General features: G+C 39.3%; 1 protein-coding gene across 1 annotated transcript in view; it reads left to right on the plus strand.

Annotated features, from left to right (window-relative positions):
* CHM (CHM Rab escort protein) overlaps nucleotides 1–18,618 on the plus strand; it is a 214,523-nt gene that overhangs the window by 24,795 nt on the left and 171,110 nt on the right. Inside the window, exon 2 of the mRNA XM_036740069.1 lies at nucleotides 5,898–5,964. Within this exon, the coding sequence (XP_036595964.1) occupies nucleotides 5,898–5,964 (67 nt within the window). The remainder of the gene's footprint in view (nucleotides 1–5,897; nucleotides 5,965–18,618) is intronic.

The following is an 18,618-nucleotide window of genomic DNA, read 5'->3' on the forward strand; positions in this document are numbered from 1 at the left end:
TTGCAGATATTCTGGAATTCAGGGTGCTCTAACTTAAATTTAACAGATTGAACTGAATGTTTGTAATGTCTTAAATCTTTCCTTCTGTTTTCCTTTACTGCCCTCTCTTTCCAAGTTTTGGTTTAGTTTTTCCTGAATTATATCCAAAGTTAAGGTTGACTTACATTTAGAATTTTTTGATGGCTTATTTCCAAATGCTGATTTTTAATGGTTTATATTCTGTATATTTAAGGCCCTTGATATACTCCCAAAGAATTTACCAGAACTATGCTTCCTCAGTGAAGGAAGCTGGAGCTGATGGTTAATGTGGTTTTTCAATGGAACGCCAATATGTCAATTGCCTCAGTGTGCATATAAAAAGAATTAAGTACTTAGTGTATAGTATATGTGCTGCTCAGTTAAATGCCTCCTGTGGAGCACAGTTCCATGCCAAAGGATGAGCCTGTATTATTTTCTTGAGATAAAAAGCTGAGCTTCCTGGTGTTGGATTACAATAAAAGGGCCAGTAGCATGAGCAAGTGGTCCTGTGTTTTCACAACATTTTCTGTTGGTTGGAATGAAAAGATTAGCTGTCTCCAGCCAAGTGACAGATGCCATGACAATAATGGAACTTTAATTATATAGGTTTTCTTGAAATGGATATTTATTGTTTTATTTTGAATCCTCGCTTGCGGTCCCCTGTGTACATGGAAAAGTATTGGTTTTTTATTTTAATTTTCTCATTTTGCATTTAAATTTTTAAAAAAAACTACAAAAGAGAGGGAGGGAGGGAGGGAGAGGGGGAGACAGAGGGGCAGAGAGAGAGAGAGGAGAGAGAGTGAGAGCCATTGCCATCTCCCTTGTTTTCATCTGACTTGCTGCTGAAATCTTTTCTATGTGTTATTTCTTCCATTAGAATGTAAGCTTCTTGAGGGGCAGGGATTACCTAATTTTTCTATTTGTATCCTCAATACTTAAGACAGTATTTTGCATATAAGATCTTAAGAAATACTTTTTCATTAAAAAAAATGATGGACCTTTAGATAGCATTTTAAATTTTCAAAGTGCTTTGTATATGTTATCTCACTTGATGGAGAAGTTCCACAGAAACTGAGACCCTTCTGCGTAGTTCTGAGATAGGTGACATGCTGGAATCTTCACAAAGCAAGATTGTGGACTATAGGGACATGGTGGGTTTTTGTTAGTCCAACCATCCTCCATAATGCACCGATGACACTCCACAGTCATGTTCATACAAGCTCCTGGCCCAAGGTGACCTCAGGGCTTCTCCTTAAATCACCCCGTTCTCAGGGAAGCCTCTTCTCTTTATAACCTTGTCCTTTTGATAGTAATTGCCTCCTGGAGTATTGCTTTACCTAATGTGTGAATCAGTACTATTAGATGATATATGCCAATAGTGTGATGTTTTCTTTTTTTTTAAAATTTTTTAATATATTTAGTTTTCAGCATTGATTTTCACAAGAGTTTGAATTACAAATTTTCTCCCCATTTCTACCCTCCCCCCCACTCCAAGATGGCGTATATTTTGGTTGCCCTGTTCCCCAGTCAGCCCTCCCTTCTGTCACCCCACTCCCCTCCCATCCCCTTTTCCCTTCCTTTCTTGTAGGGCAAGATAAATTTCTATGCCCCATTGACTGTGTATCTTATTTTCTAGTTGCATGCAAAAACTTTTTTTTTTGTTTTTGAACATCTGTTTTTAAAACTTTGAGTTCCAAATTCTCTCCCCTCTTCCCTTCCTACCCACCTTCCCTAAGAAGTCAAGCAATTCAACATGGGCCACATGCGTATCATTATGTATAACCCTTCCACAATACTCATGTTGTGAAAGACTAACTATATTTTGCTTCTTCCTAACCTATCCCCCGTTATTCAGTTTTCTCCCTTGACCCTGTCCCTTTTCGAAAGTGTTTGTTTTTGATTACCTCCACCTCCATCTGCCCTCCTTTTGTCATCCCCTCCTTTTTTTATCTTCTTCCTCCTTCTTTCCTCTGGGGTAAGATACACAATTGAGTATGTATGGTATTCCCTCCTCAGGTCAAATCTGATGAGAGCAAGATTTACTCATTCCCCCTAACCTGTCTTCTCTTCTCTTCCTACAGAACTGCTTTTTCTTGCCACTTTTATGTGAGATGATTTACCCCATTCTATCTCTCCCTATCTCCCTCTCTCAATATATTTCTCTCTCATCCCTTAATTTGATTTTATTTCTTTTAGATATCTTCCCTTCATCTTCACCTCACCCTGTGCCCTCTCTCTCTCTCTCTCTCTCTCTCTCTCTCTCTCTCTCTCTCTCTATATATATATATATATACATACACATACATATATACATACATACATACTCACATATACATATATATATAAACATATACACACAGACACACACACACACACACATATATGCATATTCCCTTCAGCTACCCTAATACTGAGGTCTCATGAATCATACACATCATCTTTCCACATAGGAATGTAAACAGTTCAACTTTAGTAAGTCCGTTGCAATTTCTTTTTCTTGTTCTTTTTCTTGATTACCTTTTCATGCTTCTCTTGATTCTTGTGTTTGAAAGTCAAATTTTCTATTCAGCTCTGGTCTTTTCACTGAGAAAGCTTGAAAGTCCTCTATTTTATTGAAAGTCCATATTTTGTCTTGGAGCATGATACTCAGTTTTGCTGGGTAGGTGATTCTTTGTTTTAATCCTAGCTCCATTGACCTCCGGAATATCGCATTCCAAGCCCTTCGATCTCTTAATGTAGAAGCTGCTAGATCTTGGGTTATTCTGATTGTGTTTCCACAATACTCAAATTGTTTCTTTCTGGCTGCTTGCAATATTTTCTCCTTGATCTGGGAGCTCTGGAATTTGGCGACAATATTCCTAGGAGATTTCTTTTTGGGATCTGTTTGAGGAGGCGATCAGTAGATTCTTTCAATTTCTATTTTGCCCTGTGGCTCTAGAATATCAGGGCAGTTCTCCTTGATAATTTCTTGAAAGATGATATCTAGACTCTATTTTTGATCATGGCTTTCAGGTATTCCAGTAATTTTTAAATTCTCTCTCCTGGATCTATTTTCCAGGTCAGTGGTTTTTCCAAGGAGATATTTCACATTGTCTTCCATTTTTTCATTCCTTTGGTTCTGTTTTATAATATCTTGATTTCTCATCAAGTCACTAGCTTCCACTTGGTCCAATCTAATTTTTAAGGTGGTATTTTCTTCAGTGGTCTTTTGGACCTCCTTTTCCATTTGGCTAATTCTGCCTTTCAAGGCATTCTTCTCCTCATTGGCTTTTTGGAGCTCTTTTGCCATTTGAGTTAGTCTATTTCTTAAGGTGTTGTTTTCTTCAGTATATTTTTCAGTATTTTTTTGGGTCTCCTTTAGCAAGTCATTGACTTGTTTTTTATGGTTTTCTCTCATCCTTCTCATTTGTCTTCTCAATTTTTCCTCTACTTCTCTAACTTGCTTTTCCAAATCCTTTTTGAGCTCTTCCATGGCCTGAGACCAGTTCATGTTTTTCTTGAAGGCTTTTGTTGTAGGCTCTTTGACTTTGTTGACTTCTTCTGTCTGTATGTTTTGGTCTTCTTTGTCACCAAAGAAAGATTCCAGAGTCTGAGACTGAATCTGGGTGCGTTTTCGCTGCTTGGCCATGTTCCCAGCCAACTTACTTGACCCTTGAGTTTTTCAGTGGGGTTTGACTGCTTGTAGAGTAAAAGAGTACTATGTTCCAAGCTTGGGGGGATGCACCAGCTCTGCCACACCAGCACTGCTCCTTCCCCAAGAACCCCCAAGCCAGACTGGACTTAGATCTTCAGCAGGCTCTTCACTCCTGCTCTGATCTGCCACTTAATTCCTCCCACCAGGTGGGCCTGGGGCCAGAAGCAACTGCAGCTGTAGTTCTGTAGCTGCCCACCTCCGCTGCCCCCGGGGCGGTGTCCGAACCACAAACTCCTTGTCCCCAGTAGCTTTTCCCGCTAACCTTCTCTGTTGTCTTTCTTTGGTGTTTGTGGTTTGAGAAGTCTGGTAACTGCTGCAGCTCACTGATTCAGGGTGCTAGGGCCCACTCCTCCTGGCTCCTGGTCTGGTTGGTCTATGCCGCCCACGCTGGGCTCTGCTCCGCTCCCAGCTCCGTGCAGGATAGACCTTACCCAGAGACCATCTAGGCTGCTTCCCTCTGCTATTTTGTGGGTTCTACAGTTCTAGAATTGGTTCAGAGCCATTTTTTTATAGGTTTTTGGAGAGACTTGGTGGGGAGCTCACGCTAGTCCCTGCTTTCCAGCCGCCATCTTGGCTCTGCCCCCGGCAGATCATGATGTTTTCTTTAGACAATAATTTCTTCTTCTAATATTACTTCAATGAGTATCTGTTTCAACAATTCAGCTAGCAGCTACTGTGGCTGTGTAAAAACAACAACAGCCAGCACACAGAATGCTGCAAGCCCAGATTCTTTTGATCTGCTTTACTAAGCAAAGCCATGTTAAGGGGTTAACAATCTTACTTTAATCCAGCATACAAATATCATTCACTTAGTTCAGGGGAAAAACCCAGCACCCTGGACTTCAGAGCAAACACAAACAGATTACAAACATCGACAGACAGATCCTGTCTGATTCGAATCTCAATGCATAGTTACCAGAGTTTAACAAAGTCCGGACATTGGGGTTTTCTTCAAAGCTGGGGAGCTCATAACAACAGCTTGCCTAGAGTCATGCACCACTCCTGCTGTGGCTCAGAGCTCTGAAAAAAGAAAGCCAACCTCTGGTTTTATATATCTTGTTCAGGGTCAAAGGTGAGTCACACATGTGACTCACCCACGTGACCTAAAATCGTCACAAAAATGCTACTTAAACCCACGGGATCTAAAAGCCTCTGATATCACAAACATGTTGGTCAAACCCATGTAAACTAGGCTTTCCCTTGAGGCAAGGAGGTCATCAAAGACTCCTAATTTAATCAAGGAAACAAAGACCAAACTCTTCAAGGGCACTTGGTTGAATAAGTGAGAAGAGCCCATGTTGATTCCCAATACAGTATTGAATTAATTTCTGAATTAATCCCATCAGGAGCTTCATCTTTTCCCTACTTCCAGGCTTTACATCTCTTTGACAGCATTCCCTGTTCCCTGCCTTTCCTTCAGTCTTGGAATAAGAGGTGACTATTGTTCTTACCAAGGCCATCACCCTCTTTCTGTGCCCTTATTCCATCCTCTCCTCTCCTCTGGTAATTTGTCCTTTTCTTTTGCCCTATTTCTTTTTTAGCCATCATTCTGTATCCCCTGGATTCTTTCTAGCTTGCCTCTTTCTGTTCCATGTCCACACCTCTAGCTCTCACCTCCACACCTTTGCATAGGCTTTCCCCCTGTGCCTAGAATACTTTTCCTCCTGAATTCTGCCTCTGGATGTCTTTAGCTCCCTTCAAGGCTTAGCTCAGGTGGCGCCTTATCTATGTACCCCTTATTTATTTCCCACATATCCTGGTTTTGCTTGTCTTTGATCATGTGTGCTCCTATTTGAATGCAAGTTTCTTGGGAGAGGGATCTCATCACTTTTGAATTTCTGTTCCTCCAGTGCCTGACACATGGACTCTTAGTAAATGTTTGCAACAGTTGGGCTTTGGACTGAGCCAGTGTTAAAGAAGAGTTGAATTGATGGCATTTGTTAAGTTGAGTTGACTCACAGCTAAAAGTGAATCAGTGGTAATTAATTTTTTTTCCCTAATACTTGACCCACATAATGAGTTTTTTTTCAAGATCATAAGTTACTCCTAAAGTCCAATAATATAATAGTATATTGTGATAAAAAGATGAAATTGTTTTTTGGTTAAACTGGCTGCCATACACAATGCCGATATAAACGTTCTGTGGCCTTTACCTTCTGTGTGATATTGGTGTGTATTTTTGTAGGTTTGCCGGAGTCCATCGTTGCAGCTGCTTGCTCAAGGAGTGGTCAGAGTGTTCTCCATGTTGATTCGTAAGTTTATAAGCTTCAGTTCTTTATACTTGCTAAGTTCTTATATGCCCCCAAAATAGGAATTTATCCTTTCGCAATTTTAGAATGGAAGGATTATAGTGGATGGTATCCATTAAAACTGTGATATATCTACATATATACACACACGCACATATATAAAGCCATCTACATATATATCCATATATGTATATTTCAGTATCTGTGTATAGTTGTTGCTATAGATATATCCATATATATCTCAAAATATTGCAGTTTTTGGTAGAATAATAGCTAGCATTTATAGAGCATTTTAAAGTTTGCTAAGCACTTTACGTAAAGTTTTCTCATTTGAGGCTCACAGTCTTGTAAAGTAGATAATATTGTTCCCATCTTATAGATGAGGAGATTAAGGCTTAGTGAGATTTTGACTCGCCTGTGGTCACATGGTTAATAAGTAATAGAAACAAGATTTGAACCTGAGTCTTTGCTGACTTTCAGCTATAGCGTTCTGCCCCAAACCCAGATATTTCACTTGGTGTTCTCATCAGCTCCCATGGATTTAATTACCATCTCTATCCTGATGATTCAAAGATCTACCTTTCCTTCTCCAGCCTCTCTATTGATCTACATTCCCAAATCCCCAACTGCCTATTAGACGTCTCAAACTGGATGTCCAGTAGACATCTTAAACTAAACATGTCTAAAACAGGTCTCATTATCTTTTGCTCTAAACCCTGCCGCACTTCCTACCTTCCCTATTACTGTAGAGGGCTGTAACACCATCCTCCTAGACTCCTCACTATTTCTCACCCCCACATATGCAAGCTGTTGCCAAGGCCTCCTCAATTTCACCTTTGCAGCATCTCTCCAATGGACCCTTTCTCTCCTCTGTCACTGCCACTCCTCTGGTGCAGGCCCTTATATCCTCACGCCTGGACAATTGCAATAGCCTGCTGGCGAATCGGCCTGCCTCAAGTTTCTCTCCACTCCAGTCCATCCTCCATTCAGCCACTAAAGTGATTTTCCTTAAGCACAGGTCCAGTCATGTTACCACCTCACTCAGTAAACTCCCCTGGCTACCAATTGTGTCCAGGATCCAATACCAAATGTTCTTTTTGGCATTCAGAGCCCTTCATGACCTGACCCCCTACTCCCCTTCCAGTCTCCTTACATCTTACTCCTCCACATGTATTCTTTGACCCACAGTGACACATTCCCCCTGCCACTTCCACAGATAAGATGCTCTGTCTCCTGGCTCTGGATATTTTCCCTAGCTGCCCTGATACCTGGAACATTCTTTCTCCTCAATTCTGCCTGCTGACTTCCCTGGCTTCTTTTATGTTCCATCTAGAATCCCATTTTCTACAGGAATCCTTCTTAATTTTAATGCCTTCCCTCTGTTCATTATTTCCTTTTTATCCTGTATATTGGATATAGTTGTTTGCATGTTTTCTTCCCCATTAGATTGTAAACTTCTTGAGGTCAAGAACTGTCTTTTGCCTCTTTTTGTATCCCTAGTGCTTAGTATGGTGCCTACTACATAGTAGATGCTTGATAGATGTTTATTCATTGATTAATGCTTAACAATTTTATTCATGCACAGAAATTGATTCTTTTAGCCAGTAAATTATCCCTTAAGGGAACTGATTCCTCCCCCCCACCCCTACGCCCAAACTGTGTATATATCCTATATATATACACATATATATGTATATATGTATGTATATGTATATATGTATGTGTGTGTGTGTATATATATATATATATATATATATATGTGCTATGATATTATCATTCCCATTTTGCAGATGAGGAAACTGAGGCTCATGGTTTAAGAGTGTCACCTCTGGTCACACAAACTTCTGAGAGGTTTCCTGATGTTAAATCTAGCATTCTTTCCTCTAGATTTCCCAAGATGGCTGATTTCCACAAATTGCCGCCCTCCAGGCATTCACTCATCTAGCATCCCCTGGTGCTAGATTGACCTTTAGAAGGCATTTGCTGGCCTGGCCCAGGTTCAAAGTCTTTCCTCCTTGGCGGAGGATCTGCCTGTCCTTGTTCTCCTCTGTTAGAGCCTTTGAAGATCCCAGGCCCACCCTTTTCCTGTCCTATTTAGGGTAGGGCTCCGATGGGGAAAGGGATAACAAAAAGAAACAGGCTGAGGACAGCCAGGCCGCCCATCGTACTTTTCACAATGTACAGAAGCAAGTGATCTATTGTGTTGTATCATATTTCAGTCATGTCTGACTCTTCGTGACCGCATTTGGGGTTTTCTTGGCAAAGATTCTGGAGTGGTTTGCCATTTCCTTTTCCAGCTCACTTGACAGATGAGGAGACAGAGGTAAACAGTGTTAAGTGACTTGCCCAAGGTCACACAGCTGGTGCGTGTCTGAAGCTGGATTTGAACTTAGGAAGATGCATCTTCTTGACTCTAAGCCCAGTTTTCTATCCACTGCACCACCTAGCTGATCTGTTACTAGTTTAAATTTTACCTTTTCCAAATTTATTTTAACACATTTAACATATTAACCCTTTAATTAATAATTGGGACTTTCTGCTTCACTGAGAGCCAAGAAATGCTTGAGGTGAGGAAGCTCCTGTTTTGGATTAGAGGACTTATCTCAGGAACAATTGTATACATAATTGATTGGGTCGATACCGTAATTAATTATTTTTAGAATTCTAGCCCTTTATCAGCCAACAACAGCCTCCATCGGTCAGGGTCCATGTGCTTTGCAAGAAGCCTCGTAAAAATATAAAGTGAAAGTTGTTCTGATCACTTGAGTTCAATAGACTAAACCTAGAGGAGGAAAAACCTTTCCTCAAACTGCATACAAAACCCAGAAACCTTTAGAAGTCTAGGAGAAATATGTCAGGTCTTTGAAACTAAAATGAAGCATCCTTATTCTTTTTGTATAAAGACTTCAGATCTGTACCTTTAGGACATGGGTCTTTATTTTTTTTTTTAAACTGGAAAACTTTTTATTGTGGGTGGGGTGGGATAGATGGACACATGATTCCAATTTTGTTAGTAACATCTAAAGCATCGTAGTCTGGAGCAAGTCAGACATAGGCCTTCTTCTCTCCATCAGGCTGGATCATCATGTTGACCTTGGCCACATCAATGTCATACAGCTTCTTTACTGCCTGCTTGATCTGATGCTTGTTGGCCTTGACATCCACAATGAAGACTAGGGTGTTGTTGTCCTCAATCGTCTTCATAGCAGACTCACTGGTCAAGGGGAACTTAAAAATGGCATAGTGATCCAGCTTGTTTCTCCGAGGGGCACTTTTCTGAGGGTATTTGGGCTGCCTTTGGAGTCTTAGTGTCTTGGGTTGCTGAAAGGTGGGGGATGTTCGGATCTTCTTCTTTTTGTGGCTGTGGACACCCTTCAACACCACGTTCTTGGCCTTCAAGGCCTTGGACTTGGCTTCTGTTTTGGGGGGACAACGGCTTCCTTCTTCACCTTTGGCGCCATCTTGGGGGAAAGAGAACATGGGTCTTTAGAGCATAGGCCTTTCTAGATATCTTGCTAGGATTTCTGGGTTCACAATGGTACCATTGTTTGGAAGTAATAGTCATCTTGGTTCACTTGGGTTATTAGTGTAGTACATTATGTGACTATTTTAATAGTTAGGCTTCCCCTAATCATCAGAAGTATCCTCTCTAAACAGAGCTCCAAGCAGTAGGGTATATCTTTGGGTTGTTTTTTGGTTTGTTTGGTATATAGGTTTATGGATCCTCCCCCCTGCATCTCTAATTGGTTGCCAAATATTGTCAATTCTGTCTCTACAACTGTTCTGGTGTCTTTTGTCTGTTGTCTTCTTTCCACTCAAAGGACACCACCATAGTTCAGGAATTACCATTCACCTGTGATAATGGCCTCCCAATTGGTTTCCATAGGTTATTTTTCTCCTGTCCAGTCCTTCCTCTGCCATACCTACCAAAATCTCCTTCCTTAGATGCAGGCTTGACTTAATTCAAGGATCTTCAGTGATTTTTCCATTGTCTGCTGGATAAATTCCACACTCCTTAGCCTGGTGTTTAAGGCACTCTATAGTGTATCTCTAGCCAATCTTTTCAGTCTTATTTCTTCCTGTTTATGGACCTGCCAAATTAGGATACTGGCTTTTTCCTGTACTGCAATCTCCATATGCCTCCCCTGTGCCTCCCTATGCCTGTGATACACTCTGGGCACGTCTCTGCCTTTCAGAATCCTTGTTTTCCTTCAAGTTTTATTTCTGGTGCTACCACCCTCACGATTTCTTTTGATTCCTCCGTTTTTTGGTGCTCTCTTCCTCTTTGGAGTCCCTTGTGACATACTGATTTGCATACAGTTAGGGGTCCCCAATAGAATATCAGTTCCTTGTGTCTTTTGGTCATAGTATCCCTAGTGGCTAGCACGTTGCCTTGCATTTAGGAGGCACAATAAATGTTGCTTGAATTGAATTCCTCCTAGGTTCTGCTTTCTGGGACCAAGCAGAATAAATCTAACTCCTCTTTTATCTAGTAGACCTTCTAATAAGACTGCTGTCAGACACTACCCATATTCTTCCCAACCCCAGATATTCTCTTCAGCCTATAAACAGCCCTAGTTTCTTCAGTTTATTTTCATATGACATGATCTCAAGTGTCTTTACCATCTTGTTTGCCCTCCTCTGTACCTTCTTTGATTTATCTATGTTATTCCTAAAATGTGGCGTCTAGAACCAAATGAAATATTTTAGATTTGGTCTGACCAGGATGTAGTACATTGGGACCATTACCTCTTAATTTTTGGATACTTGCCATCTTTGGGCAGCTTAAGATTCTATATCGTTTTTTGGGCTATCATCCCACTGTTGATAGCATCCCAGAATCTGTGTTGGAAGGTTCTTAAGTGGCCATTTATTTGGATTTATACGAGAATAGTGATCCCCTCCATGTGGACATTGAGCCTTAGCTTGAAGACATCTAGTGAGAGGGAATCCACTGCACCTCAAGGCAATGCATTCCACTCTTTTGTAACTCTGACTAGTAAGAAGTTGGTCCTTACATCAAGCTAAATTTGCCTCTTTGCAACTTCCTTGCATTGCTCCCAGTTGTGACTGCTGGGGTCAGGCAGAACAAGCCCATTCTCCGAAGTAAAAGCCTGTCAGTTATTTGACCAAAGCTGTCATGTCCTAAGTCTTCTATCTGTTCTCCAGGATAAACATTCCTTATTCAGTCCTCATAGGACACGATCTGAAGACTTTTCACCATCCCAATTGCCCCCTCCCTCAGTTGCTTACATCCTACCAGAACCCAGGGCTCCAAGATGAACGAGCCAGACAATGGCCGACTCAGAACACAGCCACGTTCACCCACTTCTAGAAGGGAGAGGCAGGGGCTTTCCTATTGGCCGCAGAATGAAGGATGTCCCGACTGCCTGGACATGGAGAGTGAGCATTCTCTGTCTCCCCAGAGAAACTTTGGACCAGGCTTGAAGGCCGAGTCCTGACTCCATCTAGTCGACCTTTCTCCCTAATTGGAAACAGGGATCATTCCCAGCTCAGAGGTGTCAGTGGTATGTTCACCCACATGGAAAGAGAGGAGGGATGGAAGGGCTCCTGCAGGGTTCCTTCTTAAAGCTGAATCTGATTACGTTTGCAGGAAACTGGAAAAAAAAAAAGGCTTATATATTCAGAGCTGGAAGAATGTTAGTTGTCCCTTTTCCTGTCAAGGTTACCACCATCATTCCGGTCACCTAGGTTCTCCACCTTAGAATCATCATCTGTTCCTCACTCTTTCTCAGTTTACTTTTCAAATCAGTTACTTGTCAAGTCTTGTTGACTGTGCATCCCCAAATCATGTTGTATCCCTCCCCTTCTCTTCATTCCCATAGCCATCGCCCTTGCTCAGGCCCTCATCACAGCTTTCCTGGGCTTTTTATTAGCCTCATCATTAGTTTCCTTGCTTCACGTCACCCTTTCTAATCCATCTTCTATCCTGCTTCCCAAGGGATTTTCCTAAAGAACATATCTGATCACGTCACTCTTCTGCTCAGGGCTCCCCCATTGCCTTTAGGATCAAATACAGTCTCCTTTGTCATTTCAATGCTATCATGACCTGAAACCAACTTAGCTTTCTGACCTTATTCTAGATTATTTTCTTTGCATATACCCTATAGTCTAGTGGCCAAACTGGCCTAATTGTTCTTCCTAAAACTTAACACTCTTATCTTCAATCTCTGAGCCTTTGCTTAAGTTGTCCCCCGTGCCAAGAATTCACTTCTTCACTTTTGCTTCTTCAGATCTCTAGTTTCTGTCAAATTATATTTTAAGTGCCTTCTATTACCTAAGGTGTTTTCTGATCGCCCCAGACACTTGTCTCCCCCTTCCCATTACCTTATATTTATAATGTTTATTTTAAGTGTTTTCTTTTATATGTACATATTGTGTCCCCATATAAAATATAATCTCCTTGAGGACATGGGCTATATTTCATTTTTTTGTCTTGATAGCCCTAATGTTTAGCACAGAGCAGGCGTTTAATGATGGCTAACTCATTGACTGGTTCTGCTTTTTTTGCTATGCAGCGGGAGAAGGAAGTCTTCCCTTGTTTCTCAGTATTCCTTTTATTCATTGTTTCTTATGGCTTGGTAATATTTTATTGCATTTAGATAACCCAGATTGCTTTTGAAAGTTTTCCCAGCTTCCATTGTTCATTAGGGGATCCTTCTCTAGTTCCTTTATTGAATTCTGGTTACTCTGCTTGTTGGCTTGTCTCGCCTCTTCCACAGATAGCCTTTCTAACTATTACCCAATAGATTGGATGATTTCTTATAATATAGCTTGAGATCTGCATTGCAGATGGCAAATTCTCAGTTATCTTTTAGATGAACTCTCATCTAGCCATTTTTTGCCCATCCTATACATGTGATTTTTTTCTTTTTGATCCTAAGAGTAAGACCTAACCATTATCCCTATTCGATTTTGTTTCCTTGACTTTGGTCTAACATTCCAGCTTTTCCAAATCTTTTTGGATCATGACTCTCAACTTTTGTTACCTGCTGATTTACAAAAATTACTTTTATTCTGAACTTAAACAGCATCCAAGAGAATGAACATTTTTCATACACATAGTAAAACAGAAAAAGAGGATTGTTGATGAAGTTGCAGGGCTCTCTTATGTACAACTTGCTTTAATTTTTCAATATATAATATTATCAACCTGAACTTTCAAAGCTGTCAACTTTGTGCTTCTCTCTGGCCTTACTTCTGTTCTTTTTCTCTCCAGTTTTTAAAGATGCTCCAGTGATCCTATTTTTGGGGGAGAGGGGCTATTCTATCTCCTCCTGTCCTCATCACCCCCACTGGGAAAGAAAAAAAAACCCCAAACTCTTGTGTCCTGAAAATTTGCTAAGCCTGCTATCTCTTCCTTTATTTAAGTCACTGGTAAAGATTTAAGTTAAATAGTGCAGAGCTAAGGGCAGATCCCTGGGTCATACCACTGGAGACCTTACAAGGCAATATTGAGTGATAAAGGACTCCTCTTTGGGTTCAGTCATTTATCCATTTCCAAATGCACATGTATGTTTGTCATTTGTTCTATATCTTCCATTTTACCATAGCCTTCCTACTACTCTGGTAACCTTGCAAAAAATAAAGACAGTAAGCCTAATTTGCCATAATCTATTCTTATTGAGGCCTCTAGTATTGCCTCTGGGCCACAAACTTTAGCCCTAACTCTGGCTTGGCCATTCATACAGTGTAGTCGAAAGAAAGACTGGCTCATCTTCTACCATTGCTAAAACAACAGTTCCTGGCTTGGTGCTTCTTAATAGCTTTAGGGCCATATTGATGTGGGAAGATAGATATATTTACCTGTAGGAGTTGTTTTTAAGTGTTGGAGAAGGTCTGGAGAAGGATGTGAAGGTTGTACTTCCAAGTGTTACCCTGGATTTTGTTTTCAGGTTACCTAAATGGATTTACTTTTAAATTTTCAGCTGCATTTAGATTTCTCAAATCTTGGCTCATGAAAACTGCTTCCATGGGACTCCTTTTTTTTGTACAATAGCCCATACATTCATTATCATATGACCAGCAGCAGGGTGGAAAAGATATGTAATCCTGAAATTGTATGCTCCTGATTGTTTTGTGCAATTATCTAAGAGTTCCCAGCATTTGTAATGGAATTGGTGAGATGAAGGGCTAGGGAGGGATTGAGCAGTTTTCAGATTTGGGAAAAAAGAGATTCGTAAATAGCTTTTGTATTTTGTTATAAAAACATTCAGTGGGACAAAAATAAGGGAGGACCTGGCCAAGTGGAGGAATGTTAAGTGTTAGTGGGTGGGCCAGATTAATATCGGAACAAATGACTCCCCGAAAGTTCTCCCCAAATAATTTATGGATTTAGTTCAATCCACTCGAAACATCAAAAGGCTTCTTTATGGAACTAGACAAAATTATAACAAAATTTATATGGAAAAATAAGTAGGCAAGAATATTAATGATCGCATTCAAGCAAAGTTGATGAAAGGAGTCTTGTATTCCTAGACTTTAAAACATTGTGAATTGGTTATCAAAACTATCTACTACTGGTTGTATCCAAAAGCAAAATATATCAGTGAAATGAAATGGGTACCCAAGACATCCACTATACAATAGATTAGTTGTATGACAAATCTTTATCCAATAAAAACTGAGGAAAGGATTCATTATTTAACAAATGTATTTGGGAAAATTGGTTGTCAATTTTCTTGGAAGGGGATTTAGATCCCATTACTTATAGGCTATGCCCCAGTGAATTCCAACTGGATAAGAAACTTAGACTTTTAGCGAGAAACTGTAGGAAAAATTGAAGAAAATAGAGTGAAGCATTTCTCAGTTGTGGAGGGGAAATTAATTTTTTTCTATTCAACAAATGGAAGGAATTATTGAGGATAAGATAGACATGCCTGAATACATTTTAAAAAATTCATGTACAACAACAAAATAATAAAAAAAAACAGTATAAAAGAAAAAAATACACGAATTGGGAAAATCTGAGAATCTTACAGATGAAAGACCTGACGTCTAAAATATATAAGGAACTATTTAAAAATTCATAGTGATAACTTTAAGTCCACAGCGGATAAATAGTAAAAGGATAGGACCTGGACGTTTTCAAATGAGGAAACAAATGATTGATAATCACTTGAAAAAAATACTCAACTTTGTTAACATTTCGTGATGCCAATTAAATCAGCTTTGAGATATCATCTCATGTTCATCACATTGGCCTAAATTATTAACAGCAGTAAAACAAAAGCAAAATAAAATAAAAAATAATGCTTATAGGGTTGGGGAGGAACAAGCATACCTTTTCTTTCTGGTAGAATTGCAAATCTACAATTTTAAAGAATAATCTGGTAACTTGCAGTAGAAAGTTACCAAAGCAATCCTACCATTGGCCTAGTAATTCCATTGTTGATGATATGGCCTGAATGTGTTGCCCAAAACAACAATAAAAAGTGCTTTTAAAGTATTTTTTAGTGGGGTTATATGTAATGGCCAAAATATCTTCCAAAAAACTGGAAGCTAGCTAACCATTCAGTAACAGGGGAATGGTTGGATAAATTGTGGTGCCTTCATGTAATGGAGTGGAATACCATTGGAATTATGAATAACGAGCATAAGAAATTTGGGAAGATCTTACTGAAATATTGCCAGTGAAATGCCAAGGGAAAAAATAAAACATAAGAATGAAACATACAGTAACTCTATGACCATATCAGAGGAAAAGCGCATGACACTAAATGACAAAGAGTTCTGCTGAGGGCATATTGAAAAATTGTTGGCATACTTCATACACAGAGACAAATAAATTTGAATAAAAATAATTTCTAAGCAAATGCAATTTTTTTATTAATGTTCAGTGTTAAATTTCTTAGACCAATGAAAACAAAATCCTCTGTGGAGGATTATTCTTGTGGAAGAGTTACCTGTATCATTGAGTTGGTAGTGCCGTTGATTGGCCAAATTGTCACTAGATTAATAATGTAGTACTCATTTAACATAAGCTTGTAGTGTTGCTTATTTATTTAGTTTATTATCTGGAATATATTTATTATATGGAATATGTTTTATGGAACTATTCCATTATATGGAATAAGTTTATTTATTCCAACACCATGATTTTTTTTTCCTAATCGGCTTGACTTGATGAGCTTGCAAAATCCCAGAACCACAGTAAGGATGAATGATAAAATTAAGAGTTCATAGATTAAAAATCCCTTTTGTCAGATTCATTTAGCTATCCAGTTGGAAAATGGTATTGGTTGCATTTATTCTAGAACTTATGGGCTTAAATGCTTTTATAAATCATAAAATTTATCTAATTTGACCCAAAAAAGGATTGATATAATTTACCTTATTTAAGTTAACCTGTCTTTCATTAAAACTTTGAAGCTTAAAAATTATTAGAAATTATTGTGGGCGACCATCGACTTAAAGCTATTTACATGTATATACATTGCATTCATTACCTTAAAAAGCTCAACTTATTACTTTTAATCTTCAACTATTGTTTGCATCTATCATAATATACCACATAAGTAATGGTGGCTGATGGTTCTGAAGTGGCCCATTAGAAAATACTAAGTGCAACCTCTGTTGATTTATAAACACTGTCCAAGCGTCACCATCAACAGCAGCTAATCTTATTCAAAATAGTCACTTCCTTGCTGTGTTGCCATAAATTCCTGTAGACAGATTTTAAACTAAAGTTAGCTTCTGCCAAATTGTAATTGAAGGAGCTCTATTTCTGTGTGCCAGCTATCTGTCTCAATAACTGTAAAATCTGTGGTTCTTTTCAAAGAGCTACATTTACTGTAGATATTAATGAGCTGTTGACATGTGAAATTTCAAGGATAGATGCTAAATGATTTAGAAAAGTAATTTGCAATTCAAACTGGAGAGATTGGCATTAAGTTTCAACTTGAAGTTACTAAAAAGAAGATACAGGAAGACCAAAAGTTTATATTCTTGTGAACTTAGTGTTATTATTCGCACAGTAATTGTTCATGCTCTCGGTCTTCATGTTTTTCCTCACAATTTTGTTACAGTTTTTTTTTTTAGTTTCCCATTAATTTTCAAATTGTACAACTTTGGGTCCAAGAGGAAATTAACTAGTTTTTAGTGTGAGTGGGACTATTGCATTGGTTTTAAGAGGAGTCACTTAAATTAATTTTTCTTTGTCTCCTGATTAAAAAGGATAGTCAATATTTAGCTCTTTAAAGCTCATTATATATATACATATATATCGAATATATGTACAATTTATACACAAATGAATCTTTGTGATTGCAGTAGCATTGAGGTGGGGTGAGTCAGCTGCCTGGGCCTCCTTTTGTAAATTGCATCAGCAAATGCTTATTTTGCAGAATTTTTCTGGGAGATCCTATATCCTTTCCACAGAGTAGAACAATTTGAACATGGTTTTAAAAAGAGATTTTAATTGTTTTCTCTAAAATTTCCAAACCAGGAGCAGTCCCCAAATGCTTGTAATTTCTTTCTATTCTAACTTTAGAGTAAGTAAAGATATGAGGAAAAAAGGAAGGGAATTGCTTGACTAGATATGAGTTTTTGTTTTGCCATCCCATCATCATCAGGTGCTTGAGTTGAGGCTTACTTACTCCTTTTGTGCTGTTGTGATAGAATATTTGGTCCTTGGAATGCCCTTTTTTTGGGTGGAGCCCTACAAAGCTGGCAAAGAAAAAGGCTAGGTACGTGAAAAGAGAATGTATTGAAATAGCTGAGAATTCAATTCAGCATATCTTTTTATATGCTGCTTTGTGCAGTGTCGCCATGCTAGGTTCTGGAGACAAATCCAGTGACAGACTTGAAGGAGCTGACAGTCAGATCAGTTAATCAACAAGTATTTACTCTGTGCCTACTGTGTGCCAGGCATAGGGAATACAAGTACTATACAGAGAATGAAACATTCCTTTCATACAGGAAACTTATATTTCATGTAAGGAGGATATCTCTTGTAGAAGAAAGAGAGCAGGTTATGTTGCTTGGCTGTAGGACAAGTAAGAGATGAAAATCCAACTAAGAATCTGTTGTTACTTAAGTAATATCCATTTCTTTACTTGGTTTGGCTGCCTAAAAATAGTGTCAGATTCAATGGGTGAAGAACAGGTCAGTCTTATGGAATGCTTGGGTGCTCCTCAAACAGATCCTGAAAGTTGGGAGGTCTTTGTGCAGCCTGAGCATCTGGTATCCCAGGCTGCTGCTGTGCCTCTGTCAGAAGCTGCTCTGCCTCCCAGAGAGCTTTGGGGAAAGCTGGCAACTGTGGGTGAGGAGGTGATCCTTCTTATGTTTAGGGTCCTCAGGTTTTCCACTTTATTTGGCATTGAGGAGTGGTGGTAGAAGAAAGTTCCCTTTTCTAACCTCTCCCCCACCCATTTCCCCTTGGATCAGATAAAGTAGGTTATTAGTAAGTGAGAATTGGAGGAGAAAGCCCAAGGCCAAGCTGGTTTGTTAACAAGGAACATCCTGAGCCATGAGTGACTGTGCACACTTCACACTAGCTCTGGGCTGAATCAGGACTCTTGTAAATGTGCAGAGTACATTGGGCTCAGTGCTAACTGATAAATGGATACTAGGAGTAATGCCAAACAATTATCGTCCTATTGCTCCAATATACCAGAAGATAATTGCATATTCACT

Source organism: Trichosurus vulpecula, chromosome X (genome assembly GCF_011100635.1).
Source record: "Trichosurus vulpecula isolate mTriVul1 chromosome X, mTriVul1.pri, whole genome shotgun sequence".
NCBI lineage: Eukaryota > Metazoa > Chordata > Mammalia > Diprotodontia > Phalangeridae > Trichosurus > Trichosurus vulpecula.